This window comes from Argentina silus (genome assembly GCF_951799395.1).
Source record: "Argentina silus genome assembly, chromosome: 4".
In the NCBI taxonomy this organism is placed as follows: domain Eukaryota; kingdom Metazoa; phylum Chordata; class Actinopteri; order Argentiniformes; family Argentinidae; genus Argentina; species Argentina silus.
The window spans coordinates 22,443,475-22,465,992 of NC_139658.1; the positions used below are offsets into that span (position 1 = coordinate 22,443,475).

At 46.4% G+C, this 22,518-nt stretch overlaps 1 protein-coding gene across 1 annotated transcript in view; it reads right to left on the bottom strand.

The window, feature by feature from the left end:
* Nucleotides 1-22,518, bottom strand: part of cacna2d2a (calcium channel, voltage-dependent, alpha 2/delta subunit 2a) — a gene marked incomplete at both ends in the record, with an annotated part of 66,077 nt that continues 43,559 nt past the window's right edge. Inside the window, 25 exons of the mRNA XM_083668542.1 lie at nucleotides 1-123; nucleotides 541-620; nucleotides 1,448-1,557; nucleotides 2,035-2,161; nucleotides 2,642-2,697; nucleotides 3,137-3,189; nucleotides 3,356-3,508; nucleotides 3,847-3,918; nucleotides 4,685-4,732; nucleotides 4,987-5,081; nucleotides 5,642-5,740; nucleotides 6,159-6,262; nucleotides 6,463-6,525; nucleotides 6,831-6,921; nucleotides 7,553-7,650; nucleotides 9,379-9,439; nucleotides 13,028-13,104; nucleotides 14,573-14,634; nucleotides 15,106-15,177; nucleotides 15,401-15,472; nucleotides 15,875-15,949; nucleotides 16,168-16,242; nucleotides 18,966-19,034; nucleotides 19,450-19,539; nucleotides 22,114-22,163. Of these exons, the coding sequence (XP_083524668.1) occupies nucleotides 1-123; nucleotides 541-620; nucleotides 1,448-1,557; nucleotides 2,035-2,161; nucleotides 2,642-2,697; nucleotides 3,137-3,189; nucleotides 3,356-3,508; nucleotides 3,847-3,918; nucleotides 4,685-4,732; nucleotides 4,987-5,081; nucleotides 5,642-5,740; nucleotides 6,159-6,262; nucleotides 6,463-6,525; nucleotides 6,831-6,921; nucleotides 7,553-7,650; nucleotides 9,379-9,439; nucleotides 13,028-13,104; nucleotides 14,573-14,634; nucleotides 15,106-15,177; nucleotides 15,401-15,472; nucleotides 15,875-15,949; nucleotides 16,168-16,242; nucleotides 18,966-19,034; nucleotides 19,450-19,539; nucleotides 22,114-22,163 (2,075 nt within the window). The remainder of the gene's footprint in view (nucleotides 124-540; nucleotides 621-1,447; nucleotides 1,558-2,034; nucleotides 2,162-2,641; nucleotides 2,698-3,136; nucleotides 3,190-3,355; nucleotides 3,509-3,846; nucleotides 3,919-4,684; nucleotides 4,733-4,986; nucleotides 5,082-5,641; nucleotides 5,741-6,158; nucleotides 6,263-6,462; nucleotides 6,526-6,830; nucleotides 6,922-7,552; nucleotides 7,651-9,378; nucleotides 9,440-13,027; nucleotides 13,105-14,572; nucleotides 14,635-15,105; nucleotides 15,178-15,400; nucleotides 15,473-15,874; nucleotides 15,950-16,167; nucleotides 16,243-18,965; nucleotides 19,035-19,449; nucleotides 19,540-22,113; nucleotides 22,164-22,518) is intronic.

The window sequence follows — 22,518 nt, forward strand, 5'->3', positions numbered from 1 at the left end:
TTAAAGTAGGAGGGGTAGAATATGAGTGTTGATGATTGGATAGAGGAGGATGAGCTGAACAATCAGTAGGGTCTGGAGGGAGGGGCCGAAGGAATAGCCCCGCCCACAGTCTGAGGAGTTCTCCTGGTAGGAGGGAAGGAGAGGGACATGTTTAGGGTCATTCAGTTAACTATTTGAAAATACAAAATGTATCTGTGTATTAATAGAAAGATTGCAATACATATTGTGTATGTGTGTGTGTATGTGTGTGTGTGTGTGTGTGTGTGTGTGTGTGTGTGTGAAGGAATGTGAGTAAGAATAGACTATGTGCATGACAGGGGAGGCAGAAATCGGAGGACAGGCTCATTCTAATGCATGGAACGGAATGAGGAATGGTATCAAACGCGCGTATTTGATAACATTCCTCATTCCATTCCATGCATTACAACAAGCCTGTCCTCCGATTTCTACCTTCACCAGCCTCCCCGGATGTATGATCATATTCCACCTGGATTCTTGTGTCTGTGTACAGTACGTGAGTTGTGTGTGAATAAGTCTTACAGCGATATTGTAGTCAAAGCAGGAAGTGGGCTTTTTTCGATAGCGTGCTGTGCCCAGGTCACATGCGTTGTCGTCCGTGACTGGAAGAGGATTGGTTAAGGAATGATGATGCAACTGTCTCCATGTGTTAACATAACATAAAATAACATAGCATAGCATAACATAACATAGCATAGCATAGCATAGCATAGCATAACATAACATAACATGCTAACACGCTTCGACGGCTTTCACTCAGGCACTCAATATATCAAGGGAGGCTGGGCCCATTGTAGCGCATGGAATGGAATGAGGAATGGTATCATGTTTGATACCGTTCCTCATTCCATTCCATGCATTACAATGAGCCCGTCCTCCGATTTCTACCTCCACCAGCCTCCCCTGGTAGTTGCCATCGGCAGTCGTCAGGGCCGAAGCAAGCCCCATTTTAACAGGTGTTCCAGTAACAGAGAGAGATGAACGCGAACAGAAAGCACAGGTATACAGGGATAGATAAACAAGATGGGCATCCTTCTAACAGCTAGTGTGTGTGTGTGTGTGTGTGTGTGTGTGTGTGTTTGTGTGTGTGTGTGTGTGTGTTTGTGTGTGTGTGTGTGTGTGTTTGTGTGTGTGTGTGTGTGTGTTTGTGTGTGTGTGTGTGTTTGTGTGTGTGTGTGTGTGTGTGTGTGTGTGTGTGTGTGTGTGTGTTTGTGTGTGTATGTGTGTGTGACATTGAGAGAAAGAGAGAGAGAGAGAGAGAGAGAAAGAGAGACAGAGACAGAGAGTGTGTGTGTGTGTGCGTGTGAGTGTGTGTGTGTCTGTGTGTGTTTGTGTATGTGTGCGCATGCCCGTGCCTGTGTGTGTGTGTGTGTGTGCGTGCACCTTCGCGCGCGCGCGCATGTGTGTGTGTGTGTGTGTATAAGGATACACTCTGTCTCAGTGGCAGACAGCTTGTCCACCTCACAGGTGTTGCAGGGCATCTTCTCCGCCACCACAAACAGCAGGTTGGTGTTGTTTAGCCGCTTGGCGTGGATCAGCCTGGCGAAACCAGAGACACACAGGACTCCTTCAACCACCGTGCCACCGTCTCGTTTACCACACGACACACTCCACGGAACGCAAGCTCTTCCTGGGCTCATTAACTTAACGATATGACTATTTCATTAACTCTGATAGGATTTCATCCACAGCAATGTCCATTAACTTAAGACAGGACTGTTTACGACAAATGTGCTTTTAATGTTTGTGTATAGTACTGTCGTGTGTGAATGTGTCGTGTTGGAAGTGTAAATACTGAACCCTGCTGGGAATGGCTGTTTGTTCAAGTATCAGTTTTATGCTTTGAGAATATATGTTTTTGATTGTACAGTACATGGTCCCTGTTAAATACATCTAATACTACTACTACTACTACTACTACTAATAATAATAATAATAATAATAATAATAAATAAAAAACCTTTCCACCTCAGAAAAACAATAAACAACAATGTCACAACAGAAATGTAAAGCCACCTAGAGCAGTTGCCACAGTCCTGCAGGATGTCGTAGGAGCTGCTGATGTTACTGAAGTAGAACTGGGTCTGAATCATCACACAGCTTCTCTCTCTGGAGTCCCCCATGCCCTCCGCCTCCACCTCATCTGCCACACACACACACACACACACACACACACACACACACACACACACACACACAAACAATTAGATAAACAGTATTTATGTAGAAACAGAACAAGTGTATGTATATGCAAATTCCAGTGTGGCAACGTAGATTTATGTTAGACAGAATTCTGCCAAGCATAACTAAACCCATATAACTGTGATATTCAGAAACACAGAAAGTAAATACACAGAGCCCCTCTGGTATCTCTGCTCTATGTACACACCTGTGGAGGCTGGTGGAGGTAGAAATCGGAGGACGGGCTCATTATAATGCATGGAACGGAATGAGGAATGGATACCATTCCTCATTCCGTTCCATGAATTACAATGAGCCCGCCCCCCCCCGATTTCTCCCTCCGCCAGCCCCCCTTGCTGTCGTGTCATTGCGTAAATAAGGCTTCCCACAATCCCATCCTCTGGTGACAGGGAAGCAGAGCGCCTCGCCTCTGTGTACACACCTGTGATGAACCAGCTGTGGTAGGCCACGCCATAGAGCAGCTGCTGAAACAGGGACCTGGGGGAACACAGGGTGGAAGAACAAATGAACCCTGGTAACGAAGAGCCATATACTCTATCTCCATTTTGGTGTGACATATGAATATGAATCATTGATGTTTGATGTTTCTGAGTTTTGATGAGTTTTGATGTATACAGACCATAAGAATACAAGATGTATTATATATGTACTATAGTTAATGTTTCGATCTCTGGCGGATATTACAGTAAACTGATATTTAGATTCAAAATCAGCTGAATTTGAGATCAGCTGAATTTGAAAATGGCACATCCAGCATATGGGTCTTCGATGCAAGGGTTCAAATACTGCACTGCACATTTTAAGGCTACTGTACTGTACATACAGTCATTTTAAAGAGAGAGAGAGAGAGAGAGAGAGAGAGAGGTGTGTAGTACAGTAGTACTACTAGTGGACCCACTGGTCCCCCTGCTCTTACCAGGCAGCTGCGGACGACCACCAGGCCAGGTTCACAAAGTCTGCGATGGTGGGCTGAACGCACCGGTGGAGGGAGGGAGGGAGGGAGGAGAGGAAAGCAACATCAACACACACACACACACACACACAAAATGGCTGCCGTACGAAATAATTCCTAATATATTCATCTATTCATAAATGCGCTGATAAAGGGCCACAGCTGGGACTTGACAACCCTCACCACAAACACTCCCCTGGGCGCGGCGCCGTGGTTACTGCTCGGCAACGGTTCGCACACGGACTGGTAGTCGAAGGACTGCTTGCGGTTGTAGAAGGAGTTGTTGAAGAGAGCGTGCATCAGGTACGGGTCCACCTCGCTGAAGAACATGCCGATCTGAGGGTGCGAGGGAGGGAAGACACCAGAGGCTCAACGGCAGGCTGACCCCGGGTCAGGAGACGCTGGGTTTAACGAGCACGACAATGTCGTCTCCATGTTATAAGCCTCTATGAAGGGTTATATCTCTATTTAATGTATTTAACATTTATTTTGGTCCCATTGAGACCAAGGTCTCTTTTACAAGCACTGTATACATGCAATTTACAATTGTAAATTACACATCAGTATACATAAAAGACAACAGTATAAAGCACATTTAAGAAAACAACCACGTTTCATTAATAGACCTATATGAAGTGTTATGACAGTGTTATGACAGTGTTATGACATGGGACCTTGCTCCAGTGGTCCTTCTGGTTGGACATGACTAGGAATCCTCCGTCGTCCACCAGGTAGCACAGAAGGTCCTGCACAGAGAAGCAGAGAAACACAACGGAGGAGGTTGAGACCAAAGGTGGAAGAATACCATTAGTTTACAGACTCTAGTCCATAGTACTGTTTAACTCACTTCGTGCCGTGGGTGAATAAAGTCGCCCTAATTGCCAACATTCTAGAGTGCCAAGGGTGACTTTATTCACCAGAAATGCATCAATTATGACGCTTCGTTTTGTAGCCAATCAAAGTGTTGTTGCTAGGGTAAACACCACATAGAACACTTGGCACTCTAGGTGGTGAGTGTTCCGGAACCCTTTGGCAGTTGGTGAGTTAAAGGTAGACTCTGGGATATGACGTCAATGGGAAGAGATTGGGGGGATGCGACCAGATAATTTCAAAGTCGAAGATGATCAAGAAACGACCCACACTTGCTGACGTTTAACGTTTGCCGACATGTATGTGTACCAGGGGAGGCTAGTGGAGGTAGAAATCGGAGGACGGGCTCATTGTAATGCATGGAATGGAATGAGGAATGGTAACAATCCATCATTCCACGCCATGTATTACAATGAGCCCGTCCTCCGATTTCTACCTCCACCAGCCTCGCCTGTCCTGTACACACATCATTATCCTCTAAATAAAGCCAGTAAAGATCTGTGTGGGGAGGAATGGTATCAAATGGTATCAGACATGGAATAGTATCAAAGGAATGGTATCAAATGGTATCAGACATGAAATGGTATCAAAGGAATGGTATCAAACATGTTTGATGGATATTAATATGATACACAGTCTTACATCAGTGTTGGCTTCACAGTCCATCTCACAGCCACTGGTCAGTCCACATTGCTGAAGAAAAATACCAAAAATATGAACCATCGGTTAAACATCAATCAAACAAATAGGTCAATGCTGGCATACCATTGTTATCTACCCGTAAATACTACATGAATGTGCTTTAATCCTAAACCAAATTAAATGTTGCTTTAAACACATCAATAGCAATGTCATAAGAGCTTCGTACTATAATATGTCATAACCTATGCCATAAATGTGTGTTTGCAGGAGTTTTCATGCGTGGTTGTCGTTGTGTGTGTTACCGTATTCATTGAGCTTTGGCGGGTGTCACTGTGGTTGCTAGCCAGAACCTTGAACTTTTCCTGCCAGACCTCAAGATCCAATTTGACTCCGACCACTAGTAACACATGGGGTGATATGAGAGAGAGAAAGAGAGAGAGAGAGAGAGAGAGAGAGAGAGAGAGAGAGAGAGAGAGAGAGAGAGAGAGAGAGAGAGAGGGAGGGAGGAGGGAGGGGAAGAAAGATAGAGGAAAGAAGAGAGAGGGAGAGAGAAAGACATGTTATTTTCCTCTTGCTGTGAGACATTTATTTCCCTGCAACCCCTCCATCCCTACAGCCAGTGGTGCAAGCTTACTATTCATGCTACTCATGCCCCCAGTTCCCTCTTTCCCTCCCTCCCTCCTTCCCTCCCTCCCTGCTGCTTCTGCCCACCTGCAGGCTTGATGGTCTTCCCTCTCTCCCTCCCTCCCTCCCTCCTTCCCTCGCTCCCTTCCTCCCTGCTGCGTATGCCCACCTGCAGGCTTGATGGTCTTCCCTCCCTCCCTCCCTCCCTCCTTCCCCTCCTCCATCCCTCCCTCCCTGCTGCTTCTGCCCACCTGCAGGCTTGATGGTCTTCCCTCCCTCCCTCCCTCCCTCCCTCCCTCCTTCCCCTCCTCCCTCCCTGATGCGTTTGCCCACCTGCAGGCTTGATGGTCTTCCCTCCTACTGTGATGTCCACCGCCGTGCTGACCAGAATCCCGATGGTGTCGTTCTCCGGGTTCAGCAGTTCATCATTGGCTGGGAGGAAGAGGTGGTGGTGGAGGAGGAGGTGGAGAAGGAGGAGGTGGTGGTGGAGGAGGAGGTGGCGAGGAAGGAGGAGGAGGAGGAGGTGGAGGAGGAGGAGGAGGAGGTGGTGGTGGAGGAGGAGGTGGAGAAGGAGGAGGTGGTGGTGGAGGAGGAGGTGGCGGAGGAGGAGGAGGAGGAGGGGGAGGTGGAGAGGAAGGAGGAGGAGGAGGAGGAAGAGGAGGTAGAGGAGGGGGAGGGGGAGGAGGTGGGGGAGGAGGAGGAGGAGGAAGAGGCAGAGGAGGAGAAGGAGAGACAAACACAGGAGACGGGAGGAAGGAGTCAATAACAGGAAGTCAACAAGAAGTGCAGTAAAGCTGTATTTATGTGACCCGTGGCGTGGCGTGGCGAGGCCAGGCGGTCTATCACTCACAGGTGCGGTACGGCGCTCTGAAGATGTAGCCCTTGTTGTCCAGACTGCGGCGGTAATAGCTGGCGTTAAACGGCTCAGGGTCTTCCTCCCACATCTCCGCCGCCCTGGTAGGCAACACAACCATTAATATCACGGACACAGCGAAGGGAAAGAGATTCATAAAGATCCTTGAGATGTTTATAACTTTACAACAGTGGAGGCTGGTGGAGCCAGACATCGGAGGCCCTGGCTCACAGCAATGCACGGGACGGAATGAGGAACGGGATCAAGGATTGCTAGTGAGAAAGAGGCTGAAAAATCTCACTTGTTGGGAAAGACTCTTGTGATCCCTCCATCTGTCGCGGCAAACACAGCCAAGAAGCCATACCTATGAACATGAACCAAACATTTGAAACACGCATTCGTACAGAAACACGCGTTCATACAGAAACACGTGTTCATACAGAAACACGCGTTCATACAGAAACACGTGTTCATACAGAAACATGCGTTCATACAGAAACACGTGTTCATATAGAAACACACGTTCATACAGAAACACATGTTCATATAGAAACACACGTTCATACAGAAACACGCGTTCATACAGAAACACGCACGCACACTCACTCACTCACACACACCTATCCCTCCCTCCCTCCCTCCCTCCCCTCCCTCCCTCCCTGTACTCACGTGTTAAGGTCCTTGGTCTTCCACACCTTCTCCACCAGCTGCCTGGTGATACCAGTGTCCAGGATCAGGTTATGAAGGAGGAGGTTGTCACCTGACAGACAGAGAGAGAGAGAGAGAGAGAAAGAGAGAGAAAGAGAGAGAGAGAGAGAGAGAGAGAGAAGAGAGAGAGAGAGAGAGAGAGAGAGAGAGAGAGAGAGAAAGAACATGGTTTAGACAGTGTGAATTACAGCAAATAGTCATCAGTCATCATACAGTATGTCACACTTTGGCAGCGACATGTTCACATTTTGATTAGTCTTTTATTGTTCTGTGTATTTTCATATCATGCCTCCATCCTTTTTAATCTGTATTTTGTCCTTCTCTTTTATTGTTGTTTAATGTGTGCTGTGAAATTCTCATAAAATGCACCATAAAGTAAACTGAACTTTTATTTGATTTAACCTTTATGTTAGCAGGGAGACCCATTAAGACCAAGGTCTCTTTTACAAGGGAGCCCTGCATACATTCACAATCATATATCATACAAAATTACAACGTTATAGCCCTTGAACGCACGCTCAGACACCCATCCCTCCCTCCCTCCCCCCCTCCTCTCCCTCCCTCCTCTCCCTCCCTCCCCCCCCCTCCCCTCCCTCCCCTCCCTCCCTCCTCTCCCTCCCTCCCCTCCCTCCCCTCCCTCCCTCCTCTCCCTCCCTCCCGCCCTCCCCTCCCTGGGGACTCACATTGTTTGGAGTCGGGTGTCACCTTCTCCATGAGAGCGATGAAGTTCAACAGGAACTCCGTGTTGTTGCTGGAGAGCTCCAGATCATTACAATATTCCCTGAGGACAGGAAGGCACATCTTTAGCCCCGGGACAGACGTTAAAAAAGAAGCAAACACACATATTTGCTTCCGACTTGCTCCTTCTATCCTTTATGCAGAGACAGAACAACACTTCTTTGCGATGCATGAGGCCAAAGGCACATTCCCCAAAACTCACACACACACACACACACGCACATGCACACGCACACGCACACACTCATATTGTATGCATGCATGTCCTGTGGTTCAGCAGCTATTCAAACATGCTGACAAGGCGGTGTGTTGTGTTGTTGTGAAGACCGGAGTGGAGGGGTCAACAGCAGAGCCAGCTGACTGCAAGACAGCACGCCTCAGCCTTCCAGCACAGGCTGCTGCTGCTTTACACCATGAGGGGTCGATGACACGAGAACACAGGCAAAATGAGGCGACTCCATTCACCTTTTCACGACATACATATCAGACATTTACCTGTCGGCACTGGAGAGAGAACCTGTCTTTCATTCTCAATGATCAACATTTGCAGACAGCCAACGAACACACCCTGAGGTATGCACACAAACGCAAAAGCATGCAGCACCACCAGGCAGTATGCAGAGGAGGGTGTGGTAGCCCAGGAAGGGTGCTTGGGATGGGGAGAAACGTTTTGGGATGGGGGGGGATTACTTGGGTAAGAGAGGGGAGAAGGAGTGAATGTACTAAATTCCAAATAGGTGGGCAATGAAATTCTGTCAGGTTTTTTTAAACATTGAAATACACTCACAAACACTTTATTAGGAACACTATACTAATACTGGGTAGGGCCTCCCTTTGCCCATAAAAACAGCCTCAATTCTTTGTGGCATTGATTCCACAAGATGTTGGAAACATTCCTTTGAGATTCTGGTCCATGATGAAATGATTGCATCATGCAATTCCTGCTGATTTTCAGGTGCACTTTCAAGCTGTGAATCTCCCGTTCTACTACACCCCAAAGGTGTTCTATTGGATTCAGATCCAGAGAAAGAAAACATTCCCCACACCATTCCACCACCTCCACCATGAGAAGGTGTACAGGTGTTCCTCCACCATGAGAAGGTGTACAGGTGTTCCACCACCTCCACCATGAGAAGGTGTACAGGTGTTCCACCACCTTCACCATGAGAAGGTGTACAGGTGTTCCTCCACCATGAGAAGGTGTACAGGTGTTCCACCACCTCCACCATGAGAAGGTGTACAGGTGTTCCTCCACCATGAGAAGGTGTACAGGTGTTCCTCCACCATGAGAAGGTGTACAGGTGTTCCTCCACCATGAGAAGGTGTACAGGTGTTCCTAATAAAGTGCTCAGAGAGTGTACATGAGGTTCGTCACACTCGTCACGGTAAAGTCAACAAAGCACACAAAGTAAAACCAGGAGATGAGAAACCAACAACAACAACAACAACAACAACAACAACAACAACAACAACAACAACAACAACAACAACAAGACAGCACACACACAACACACAACAAAAACCGAATCAGAAACACAATCTTGAACCCCATGAGAAAAATTAGGGGTGTGATCGACGATTACAGATGAGCATTGTCTGAATATATTATAGGGTATGGGGGTACAGGGGGGCGGTGTTTATGATAATGCGTTTGGGCTGAAGGTGGTGGTGGTGGTGGTGGTGGTGGTGGTGGTGGGTGGTGGACATAAAATCAGTGAAAGAGCATCAAACAAAAGGGGAAGACAGCAGGCAGCAACACACACAAGGCTACCTGGGAGCTATGAATACATGTCCTTCAGTCTCAAAACTGTTTGGCAGCAGAGATTCAAAATCTGCAACAGAAAGGGGAAGGTTATCTGGGAAGAGCCGGAAGCAGAGCAGTGGGGGGGGGGGGGAGATCTGGGACAACAGCAGCTGTTCTTCAGGGGTGCAGGGAGGAACGCGGAAGGGAGTTTACCATAGCAACACCGAGGAATCATGGGGGAACACCAGCGTTAGCCAATATGGTGCCTTGAATGGAACCGGACTGCATTACAGTTTCACCAGCACTTACTTCGCTGTCATTGGCCGCTTTTAGAAGATCGTAACCATTGAGCAATCATCACCAGATGATGTAAACGTCTTTAAATGTCTAATCTTTTTTCTTTCTTTTTCTTTTTTCTTTTCTGCACTTTTCGGAATGTCGGAGAACTGACTTGGCCAGCATAACACACTTACTGGAAGTGAGTTCTCAGACATATTGACCCATAATGAGTGCATTTTTTTTCAGACAGGCATCAACATGGCCAACTATTGCAGGGGGGAGGTGGGTGGCGCGGGGATCCTGATGGAGGTGTTCACCCCTCAGACTGGCAGGGGAGGGGGCACTGAGAGACACACAATCAGGGGAGATGCATTGCATTGTGAAGGGCATGTTTAAGGGCAACTTTCTGGAGCTCTTGAGGACACAATAAGCTTTAATTAATTTGGATTTAGATAAAAAAAATAGTTTGAGATCTATGAGTCTTTTAATCTACTAGTTATGCTATAAATATATCTATTATCATAACATTAACTTTGTCATACTTTTACATAATGGTCAGGGAAATACAGCATATGTACAGCAAACTAAAATTGAAGGCCTGACACGAAGTGTCAAAGATGGACATTAGACATTAGTGCCCAGGTAGTGTTCCGCCCACAATGCAGTGCACATCCGGGTCGTATTTTTGAGGAAGTGGAGGAGGGCCGTTCCCCCAGCAGTCTGAGGGGTGATGGGCGGAGGGGGGAGACAAGCTGATGGAGACAGGGGTTACAGAGGGACGACAAACGAGACGTCTCTGCCTCCCGACAACATGGGAGGACCAGGGCGGTTGGGCTCAGGGTGGCCCTGGAGGGATCCGCCAGAGCTGCTAACACGGGACACAATTCAGTTGAGCTATTGTAGCATAGCATCTACATTCACCTGCCATGGGGACCGCTGTCGTGAAGCTAACATGCTAACAAGCTAACAGTCTCCGTGATGCCGACAAGGGGACTGAATCATTTGGGCTAAAATGCTAAAAAGCCCTAAAACAGCCTTCGTTATGCTAACATGCTAGAATACGGTGCACATTTTTTCAATAGCTTATGTTGTGTTTACATAAAGCTTTAGTTCTTTTATCCTGGCCTACTGTGGTGACATTCTAAGTCGAACTACCATGGGGACCGATGGAGCTGCACTTAAAGTATGGGAGAAGCTTAAATTATGCTAAGCTCAAAGACCGCTTCAATGGGGGTCAACTTCAGACTTCATTAATATGATGAATTAAGCCTAATCATTATATGGTGAGAGTTTAGGCAGCTCTGGCCTGAAGGTAAGATGGAGGACATTCCTAGCTCCTCTGTGCTTCTCTTTAAATGTGAGTTGGGAACTGGAGGCTCCTTGATCCCTTTACACTGGTGTGAGAGTTAAGACATCGTTTTAGCTCCAATGACATTGTAAGACAGAGAGAGAGAGAGAGAGAGAGAGAGAGAGAGAGAGAGAGAGACAGAAAGATACAGTGAGGGAGAGAGATAGAGTGACATAGAGAAAGAAAGAGTGAAGGAGAGAGAGTAAGGGAGAAATGAAGAAAATGAGACCAGGACAGAGAGACAGAGAGAGATGGAGATAATGAGACAAGGAGGAGAAAGAGAGACAGAGAGAGAGAGAGAGAGAGACAGAGAGAGAGAGAGAGAGAGAGAGAGAGAGAGAGAGAGAGAGAGAGAGAGAGAAGGTGTAAGGTGATACACAACCAGTTTGGACCTATCCACAGAGGGGGAGGGGTTAGGAGGACAAAAGACAGGTTTTAACAGAGAACATGAATATCTGTCTTCTTTGGGTGTAGGAGGTGTCAGAGACCTGAGTGTGACTGCAGCACCAGAGACGTGGGGGTGAGGTTGGAGACTGGAGGAGCCATCGTGAGAGAAATGGGGTCTGAGCTGCAGCAGGAGGGTGGGTGGGTGGGTGGAGAGTGAGGAGGAGGAGGAGGAGGAAGAGGAGGAGGAGGACAAGGAAGAGGAGGAGGAGGAGGAGGAGGAGGGTCTTGAAGGCAAGACGGGCAGGAACAGAGGCAAGCAGGCTGGGACAGGTGAGGGTGGGGGGCAGCAGGAAGAGGTTGAGGGCGGGGGGTGTAGGAGGAGGCAGCGGGAGGGTGTAGGAGGTAAAGGGAGGGGATGTGGACCAATATGGAGAATACTTGCCCTCGGTTTGTGGCACTGTGGGATCCATCAGAGAAGTGTGAGCAAGAAAAGAAACAGGGGGTTGGGTGGGAAGGGGGGGTCACAGACAATATTTTATTCAATTACTGTTTGAATAAAAATATTGTTTTCTCAAAAGAAAGAAACCAAGTAAGTCAAACAGACGAGAAAGGAAGTCAAATGAAAAAGAGCAAAAAAAAACCCATCTTTTTTTTTTTTGCAAGAATAAAGCAGAAACTGAACCGATGAGGAAAAGGAAAATCTGAAAGTTAAAAAACGAAAAACAAAATAAAAGATAAAAATGAAACAGTGAGGGACGTAAAAAGTAAACTGGCACCGCGAAAGTAAACAATGAAGGAAGGGGGAAAAAAAAAAGAGCAAACCAAACCGAATGGACCAGGAAAAGAGCGGAGCAACGAGGTCTGGAGAAAGACAGGATGACAAAACACAACAACAGGTGCCTCCATTGAGACCCACAAAACTCAAACTCCCACGGAGGACAGGCGGACCCCCGTCTCGGGTCGTGGGAGTTTATCTACTGAATGATTCCAAAGCTGAGGACGAAAACAAACACACGTAGGCAGGCCGAAAGAAACAGTCACACGAAAATAAAAAATATAAATAATAATACAAAATAAAAAAAATACTCTCAGAAATCATAAATCAAGCAGAAGGAGTGAAAAGCATGCCTGTTTTCACACGGTTTGGAACATCAACATTTTCAACACAAGACGCTTCAGAATCATTACTTGGTGGAGAAGAGGCGAGAGCATTTTGGCCAAAAAAAATAATAGCACAGGGTCACCATTATTTTCACCTTAAGTAACACAGTAAAACCACAGCTTTCACCTTTCTGTCATTTCAGATTTTTTCTTCCAGAGAGAGAAGAAAAAAAATCACCATAGTACAGCACAGCATGAAGACAGGAGGGAGGGGGGGGCTGTAGAGAAGGAGTCATCACTCCTAGTATGGTCCTACCACTCTAACAGGGGAGAAGGGGGGCAAGGAAAGGGGGGGTAGGGGGGGGTCCACTTGGACGGTCCCTACGATGGCGTTGCTTAGCGTTGGAGACCCAGGACGCAGTACGAGTAAGGGGGCGTACGGTTATATTCGGTAGAGAGAAAGAGAGGGAGAGAGAGAGAGAAAGAGAGAGGGAGAGAGAGAGAGAGCGAGAGAGAAAGAGAGGGAGAGAGAGCTAGAGATGGGTGTCTCCTGGTACTTACACTGCACCTGAAGGATCTGGTCACTCAGGTTGGCCTTGATGTGGTTCTCACTGTATGTGGGGAGTACCAACCCTAGACTGAAGGGGTGAGGTAGACACAGAACAACATGAGGACCATAGAAATATCTGTCCTAACACACGCACTCACTCACACACACTCACACACACACACACACACACGCACACACACACACACGCACACACACACACACACACACACACACACACACACACACACACACACACACCTCCTTTGCCAAATGTGCCAACACTGTTCACCATGGAGGTGTGAACAACTCGCCCTGACAACACAACAGAAATGATATCAGAGAAAATAAAACAACTGGTACGTGTTAATAGAACTGAGCGGCGAATGTGTTCAAATGAGCCCGTAGCACCATAGTAACCAAGACCTGGCTCACTGCAGATGCACAGTAACAAAATATTCATCAGCCATTTGTTGGAGTATTGGACATCATAAAATGTAATTTCATGATAAGTGTAGCCCGGAGGAAATGCCATTATAATGCAACCCCTAAACATTCAACCTAGTCCTGAGATGAATAAACCATAGAGTTAATGTGTGCTTAGAAAAACACAGAGCTTTTGTGAGAGGAGAAGGGGAGCCGCTCTTCATTTATGGTGATTCAGATGAATCACACAGCAGATATATACAGTCTATGACAGGAGGAAAATTAACAACCTGAGTCAGTTCAGTAATAGATTGTGTGAACGTCCCATGCGTGATAGATGGCTCTCATGATAGTGAATTTGCACACTCCAGTGGTTGATGAATGTCAGTCGGCAGTGCCAGGCAACTGGGGTTATACAGTAGATCTCACTCATACAGTAGAGTCAGTCCAAGGGCAGGTATCAGTCTTATGGACAGGTGAAGGTTTGGATTTCACCCCTAAATTCAGGTCAGGTCTAAGCAGGGGAGGCTGGTGGAGGCGGAAATCAGAGGACGGGCTCATTGTAATGCATGTGTTTGATACCCTTGCTCATTCCATCCCATGAATTACAATGAGCCCCGTTCTCTGATCCTGTCGATCTCACTTCAAGGTCAGATGTCAGTTTTACAACTCAGATGAAGGTTGGATTTCACCCCTAAATTCATGTCATTACACTTATTGCCAATTATATGTGTTATTATTGTATTCCTATTATTATGTCCAGATATTGGCACTGTTGAGAGGAAGCTGGTAAAGTCAGCATTTCACTGTACAATTGACATCCTGTATCCAGTGCATATGATCAATAAATGTGATCATATACACATCATATAATCAATAAACGTGATCATATGCACATCATATAATCAATAAACTTGATCATATGCACATCATATAATCAATAAACGTCCTCTGTGGCTCAGTTGGTAGAGCATGGCGCTAACAACGCTTAGGTTGTGGGTTTGATTCCCGCTGGGACCATATATACTGAAATGTATGCACCTCACTGCAATGTAAGTCGCTTTGGATAAAAGCGTCAGCTAAATGGCGTATATTATGATTATATTATTATATATTGCTTGCTCTGCACCCACCTGTAGTCCGTGCCCTCTACTGGCGTCCAAGTGTATGTGCGCATGGCCTCATCAATGTACCGCTGGAATCACATGACAACAACATCTGGATGAGACGCACATCACTCAACCGCAGCAGAGATAACAGTGTCACACGTTGAGACAGCTACAACACTACTGTGTGAAGATGAGTCATCACAACAGCCAGGGTTCTCCTCAGGATTTTTTTGAATTGCATTATCAAAACCCGACTCCCGTTTATTAATGTAAAAATGCGGGGAAAAAATACATCTTAAAACGCTGGATTCACTGAGGAACATCGTAACGCTTTCGCTTTGTTTTTACCGATGTTGTTGGAGAACAAAGATAGTTACTCCATAATGACTAAATATATTCTTTAATTTGCCTTGAAATGTTTACATAGCGGCAACGCCAAGTTCACAGCGTGGCGCAGCGCCACTCGTACATTCTTTGGGGGAAACGCTGATAACGCTATTCTGGATGGTGCCAGTATGGACCATGGGTGAGTCTCATATACTGTATGGAGGACTTGCCTCATCAATTGACTTAATGAGTGACTTGATTTTCTTTTGCCCCGGTTTGCCATCAATCATGAGCTGACGGATCTGAGAGAGAGAGAGAGAGAGAGAGTTACTTAAAAAAAATTGAGGTCATCTAAGGTGACCATGACTTGCAATGGAGGCTTGAGGGGGTAGAAATCAGAGGACGGGCTCTCATTATGATGCATGGAATGGAATGAGGAATGGTATCAAAGTTGTTCATCCTCATTCCATTCCCGTCCTCCGATTTCTACCTCCACCAGCCTCCCCTGGTGACTCGTGTCTTTACCTCCACCTTGGAGTTGTCCTCCAGCTCAGCGTCCAGGAAGTCCAGAGTGACCGGCTCTCTGAAGTTAAAGATCTGAGCAGAGAGGGAACAGGGAGCCAATCAGACAACAGGGATTTTACTGTATCCGGGCAGAGATGTGTGAACGCACAGTACGCCACTCCCAGAGAAGAAGAAGAAGAGAGAAGAAGAAGAAGAAGAAGAAGAAGAAGAAGAAGAAGAAGAAGAAGAAGAAGAAGAAGAAGAAGAAGAAGAAGAAGCTCTTATGATAGTGAAGAAGCATTAATGACTAAACCCTGTTAGTTAATATTGTTTGAATTGTATTTATTGTTTATATTGTTTAGTATTGTTCTTGTTGTAAAGCACTTTGAGACAATTGTCTAAAAACAAATACATTTTATTGATTGATTGATTGATTAATTGGTTGTTTGATTGATTGATAGAGAGACATGGGCCTGAGGACAGTGTCACTCCTACCTTGGGCTGCAGGTTTGGGTGCAGGAGTACATAACCATTAGGGTCAATGGCGAAGGTGTATCCATTGGGCCCAAGCTGTAGAGAGAGAGAGGCAGGGGTTCACTCCACAGCCATTACAATGTTCCCTTCTACTTTAAGGGAAGACCTTAGCCTAAATCCTATTTCCATGTTGCCCCGCACACAGGTATTTGCTTACCTGTATGTGCGTGTGTGTGTGTGTACGTGTGTGCGTGCGAGTGTGTGCGTGTGCGTGTGTGTGTGGTGTGTGTGAATGTGTGTGTGTGCATACTCACCCTGTACGTTGGTACCTTCTTCTTAATTTCATTAATCGCAATATCTACTCCCATGACTCCAAGGATGAGCTGATTCTGTGGAGATATGACGGAGGCAGAACAACACAGCGTCTCTGCCTTGTCTCTGCTGAGATCAGTAGAACAGTCTAGACATTGTTCATGGAGAACAGCACCGTACAGATAAACAGGATCTGTATCTATCTCCATGGCAGTGGAGGCTGGCGCAGGTAGGAATCAGAGGACGGGCTCATCGTCACGCACGGAACGGAATGAGGAATGGTATCGGGGGTTCACCGTTCCTCATTCCTTTTTAATGCATTTACAATGAGCCCGTCCTCCGATTTCTACCTCCGCCCAGCCTCCCCTGTCTGTCTCTCTGGTGGTTCCTGCTCCGAGCTACGTGCTACAGACGTAGCCATCTGCAAAGCTCACATCCAGCCCTTGGCTTTAGGCAACAGAGCCGGCGGCTGTTCCTACGGCACGCAGGGCGTCAGCAGAGATTAAACGCTCTCCTCGCCATCTGCGATTTATCATGTTGTGTACCGTCTGATTAATCCACATCTTCACCCTAAAACTGAGGCAATTACTCATATGTATACTGTAGGATGGCTGTTTTTTTTTTTTTTTTTTTAGGGCCTGCCTGATTATCCCAGAGTCAATGTTTGTGCATCCTGTTTTCCATCGTTTGCAGAGAGAAGCGACTGAGGCCTCTGGCTCTCAGTGCAGCAACTGAGGATGTTCAGGAAAGATCAGGGGAGGCTGGTGGGGGTTGAAATCGGAGGACCGGCTCATTGTGACGCATGGAATGGAATGAGGAATGGTATCACGAGTGTTTGATACCGTTCCTCACTCCGTTCCCTGCATTAAAATGAGCCTGTCCTCCGATTACTACCTCCACCAGCCTCCCCTGATTCAGACTGAGTGGGTGCATCACTGCCAGTGGATATAGAGGACTGGGGGTGGGGGGGGGGGGCTGCTATACCTGTTCTCACCTCAGGGGGTCACTGTTGCGCTGCAGAGCACCAGTTGCCAGATGCCATGAGACATGACTAATGGCCAACATTATTGAGGTGCGGGCGGAGATGCGTAGGGACCGCGGTGTAGTCAAGATTCCTGTTGTTTCTATAATGATGTGAATCATTCAGTTTTGTAAAGGTATCTAAGTCTACATCTGTCTGATGTATCTGTATTGATAGAACTGTCGCTGGTGGCAACAATGACCAAACTCCACAGGAGTGTGAAAGAGTTTCATATCCACCCCGAAGACCATACAGGAAAAGTACGCTGATCAAGCTAAAGGAAGCTATGCAGTATACACTCACTGAGCACTTTAACAAAAGTCGTCTCAAACTGGTTTCATGAACATGACAATGAGTTCAGTGTTCTTCAGTGGCCTTCCCAGTCTCCGGATCTGAATCCAATAGAAGACCTTTGGGATATGGTAGAACGGGAGATATTCACAGCTTGAAAGTGCACCTAAAAAATCTGCAGTAATTGCGTGATGCAATCATGTCATCATGGACCAGAATCTCCAAAGGAATGTTTCCAACATCTTGTGGAATCAATGCCACGAAGAATTAAGGCTGTTTTGAGATCAAAGGGAGGCCCTACCCAGTATTAGTATAGTGTTCCTAATAAAGATCAAAGGGAGGCCCTACCCAGTATTAGTATAGTGTTCCTAATAAAGAGCAAAGGGAGGCCCTACCCAGTATTAGTATAGTGTTCCTAATCAAGGGAGGCCCTACCCAGTATTAGTATAGTGTTCCTAATAAAGATCAAAGGGAGGCCCTACCCAGTATTAGTATAGTGTTCCTAATAAAGGGAGGCCCTACCCAGTATTAGTATAGTGTTCCTAATCAAGGGAGGCCCTACCCAGTATTAGTATAGTGTTCCTAATCAAGGGAGGCCCTACCCAGTATTAGTATAGTGTTCCTAATAAAGAGAGGCCCTACCCAGTATTAGTATAGTGTTCCTAATAAAGGGAGGCCCTACCCAGTATTAGTATAGTGTTCCTAATAAAGGGAGGCCCTACCCAGTATTAGTATAGTGTTCCTAATAAAGGGAGGCCCTGCCCAGTATTAGTATAGTGTTCCTAATAAAGGGAGACCCTACCCAGTATTAGTATAGTGTTCCTAATAAAGGGAGGCCCTGCCCAGTATTCATTCATTTGAATGTATTCATTTGATAATGACTTGGAGCTCTCCTTCAGAGCTCTATTCCTCGAACATTGCAAGAGAATATTAACAGATTTATTAACTGAAAATGTGAACTGTTTTAGCAGGTCCTTTGTTTTGTGATTATTGCTATCTATTGCTCTTTTTTTCCCCCTGTAATCCACATTGTTTTTTTAATCTAGGTTGTGCTTATGTCTTAAGGGTTTATATCATTGTTGTTATTTTTCTCTTTGTTTTCATTCATTCTTTGGTAGATTTCTATTGTTTCTCCCTCTGCTTTTATTCACTTGAAATATGGTGTGATTTGGTGTGTCTGTTTGTGTCTTTTATCCCCATTCCCGTCCCCATCTCTTCTGTAAAAGAGACTCAGGTCTCAGTAAGATAAATGAATGACCAAAAACAATGTTTTAAGTGAGAAGTTATGTCTTGTCGAAAGCCGCAAAAGACAGGAAATTCTAAATGAGCAACACCATAACTTCACCTATGCAACCAACAAGGTTTTCCAGCACATAGTTTTGATACCTGCTGTAGTGCTGTATGTTTGTATGTTTAGAAGGTCTACTGTACTGTACCACTACCTGAGCATTGGTTCCTACCTGAGCGTACCTGAGCGTTTGTTCCTACCTGGGCGTTGGTTCCGTCTGCAGTGAGGTTGAAGACAGGCATGGTTCCTGTGATCACCAGACCCAAACCCTGCCAGGACAAACATCAACACCAACATCAACATCAACACCAACATCAACACCAACACCAACACCAACACCAACACCAACACCAACACCAACACCAACACCAATATCAACATCAACATCAGCATCTCAGTATGGAAGATCTGATAGAATAGGTCTGGTTATCACCAACATAGTGTTATAACATTAAGTAGATATGACCCAATCTAAACATAATATATTATATATATATATATATATATATATATATATATATATATATATATATATATATATATATATATAAAATTGTTATTATTATTATTATTGTTATTATTATTATTATTATGGAATGCATTTCCATCCATGCCTTTCAATGAGCCCATCCTCCAATTTCTACCTCCACCAGCCTCCCCTGCTACAGTAAATGTCTGTCTCACCAGTGCATCTTGGTAGACGTTTGTCCATTGAACCTGCTTGGCTCTGTTCCCAGCCAGGGCCATGGGCCGGCCCAGGACGTCCAGATACTCCTGAGACATGGAAAACACACACATGTTATTCCACTAATAAACACATGGACACACACACACACACACACACACACACACACACACACACACACACACACACACACACACACACACACACACACACACACATACACACCTACACTCCATGGTTTTATAGTGCTTGTCTTAAAACAAGAAAGGGTTGTTAAAACAGTGAGTTGGAAGAGAGCATGTCTGCCTTATTCACCATAAAACTATAAGACCCGTGACAAGCATTTCTCCCTATCAAATAAAGCAGGAGGCCGACGGCGGACCCCCAGCCCAGAGGAGCCGTAAAGCCCCCGCTCTGCGGCCATTCAAGGCTGTTATTCATCATTATGAAGGAGCTATTAAAAACACATTAGGACTGTGGATGACACGTGGAGTAAACGGGGCATTCTCCCCGTGGCTGTGGTGCGGTGTCAAAACGCTCGTCTGTGTGTGATGAGAGGGGTCAAGGGTTAAACACACAGGTTAAGCCATCACATTGTCCCTCACTACGCGTGACCGATGGACTGAATCAGCAGAGATGTTTCCTGAAATAATGTATTGATTTGCTGTTTGTCGTAATGGTTTTGGGATGCGATCCAGGAGACCACTGCAGGGACCAATGTGCAGCCCCTTGACACGGACAGACCACCCAGTTCACAGGAGGAAACCCCTCAGCAGTAGCACTTGCCTCTGGCTGTCAGTGAAGCATCTTAATGGGCCAAAGATGTGGTGTTTCTAACCCAGAAACACGCTTCTGATCCTGGCAATACAATTCGATTCGATTTGAATCATTTCCGTGGTTTTTCACGTTAGAAACCGCACACCGTGGGAAAATGGATTGGGAAACACGCAGACCAACTTAGGCAAGAGATGCACAACCTTCCTACGCACACTCCCAATTCCACCCCCCCTGTGGCTACGAGGTTGTGTCTGCATCCAATAAACGGATCAGGACGCCCAAGCCCAGTCAGCAGAACCGGCTTTGTGAGAATGGCCTTTTAACACAGCGCAAACACATTGTGTCCCCTTGCCTTACAGAACTGCATGTACCATAATAGCAAAACTCTGACCCTGACCATAACCCCCTTTGTGTATCCGTCTTACCCACACAATAGCCTCGCCTACCAGTGTTTGCGGAGGACGGTGCTGTTTTCAGTGTTCGTGCCTCTGACCATTTGTTATTCATGGCCTGAACACTGTGGGGCTGACAGGCGTAACCTATTCTATTATTAGTTCACCAGAACCCCCCGTTTAACGCACCACGGGGAGATCTTTCATCAGGACGGCGACAGGCAGACCTTTTCACGGGGTATAGGGGACATTTTCTGCCTGACTAGAACAATCTAGAGAACATAAAAGTAAGCCTACCGGAGGAGCCGTAGTTCAAGGTTAGGATTGGAACCGGGGCCCAGGTTGGTTAGGGCTCTGCGGTGTTCGTACTGGTACCATACCAATACCGTGCCATAGCGCACCGTGCACACCATCACACCATAGCTCGCCATCATGTGATATGATGTGATATTTCGGGAGAGGGAGCATGATGGAGTAGACGGTCCACAGGTGTGTCTAATGTCCCTATATAAACCGCTGCTGTCACACACCTGCTGTAGGAAACCTATTAGAATAAGTGGCAGTTTTCAGAATATAATTATGCCAGAGTTAATGGAACAGCTGACAGTCTATTCAGGGCCCTGATCGCTCCGTGGGGTGGGGGGGAGATGGGGGGTGGGTGGGTGGAGGGGTACATAGAACCTAACCCCCCCCCCCCCAGCAACTCACTCAATTTCTACAGCTGGAATGAGGTTATCCCAAGGGGCTCTGGAACCTGGTAGAGCCTGGAGCGGAGTGTGTGTGTGTGTGTGTGTGTGTGTGTGTGTGTGTGTGTGTGTGTGTGTGTGTGTGCGCGCATTTGCGTGTGCTTGCGTACGTGTCTGTGTGCGCCTATGCTTGTATGCTTGTGTGTGTGCTCGCGTTAGTGTGCTTGTATGTGTGTGCGCGTACTAGCATTAGTGTGCTTGTGTGTGTGTGTGTGTGTGTGTGTGTGTGTGTGTGTGTGTGTGTGTGTGTGTGTGTGTGTGTACTAGCGTGCATTTGGTTGTGTGTGCGTGTGCTAAAGGGAGGGCTGGATTAGGCAGCACACCCCGTCTGAAAGCCTCTGGCTCATTGAGCTCAGAGACCGTCTAGAAGTGGAGCAGTGTCCTTATCTCCCCATCTCACTCTGCTGTGTCACCTCCTCCCTATAGTCCTCTTTCCCAGCCTCCTTGTATGCTTTTGTAATGGATTATTTAAAGCCATATCTACAATCTGCATAATTGTCTTCAAAGGGAATATGAACTAAAAATGAACTACAGTAGCAAACATGCCCCAGCGTGCACGCGCTGAGCTACGGAACGGTGTGTCATTGTGATCCGCACGGACAGGTGTCCAATCACGTATCTGTCACACACACACACACACACACACACGCACACACACACACACGCACACACACACACACACACACACACGCGCGAACACACACGCGCGAACACACACGCACACACACACGCACAGAAGATACCTCACCTGTGTGTTAATTCTGATGGCTCCAATAGATGGGATCTCAAAGTAGTATCCTGTAAAAGAAGAGAAGGAGAAATGTCGAAAATCAATGAACCGGTTACACAGTGACAGCAAGCAACAACAGCAACAACAACATACTATCGACATATTCATATTCTCAGTGTCAGATCTTAATGATTACGGGGGGGAAAAACAACACAATAATTCAGCCTGAGAGAAAAAAAACAAAAAAAACAACACAGTCCATTTGTAGAGGAGAATGTCTAATCATCCTGTGTTATTACGTAACGATAATTGCCGTGAGCCCCAAAACGGATGATCCGGGGCCACCGAGGCCGTTGGCCAATGACCTCCACTCATCAGTGTTCTGGAGGACGTAAATGTGAGAGGCTCATTGGGGATGCGGAG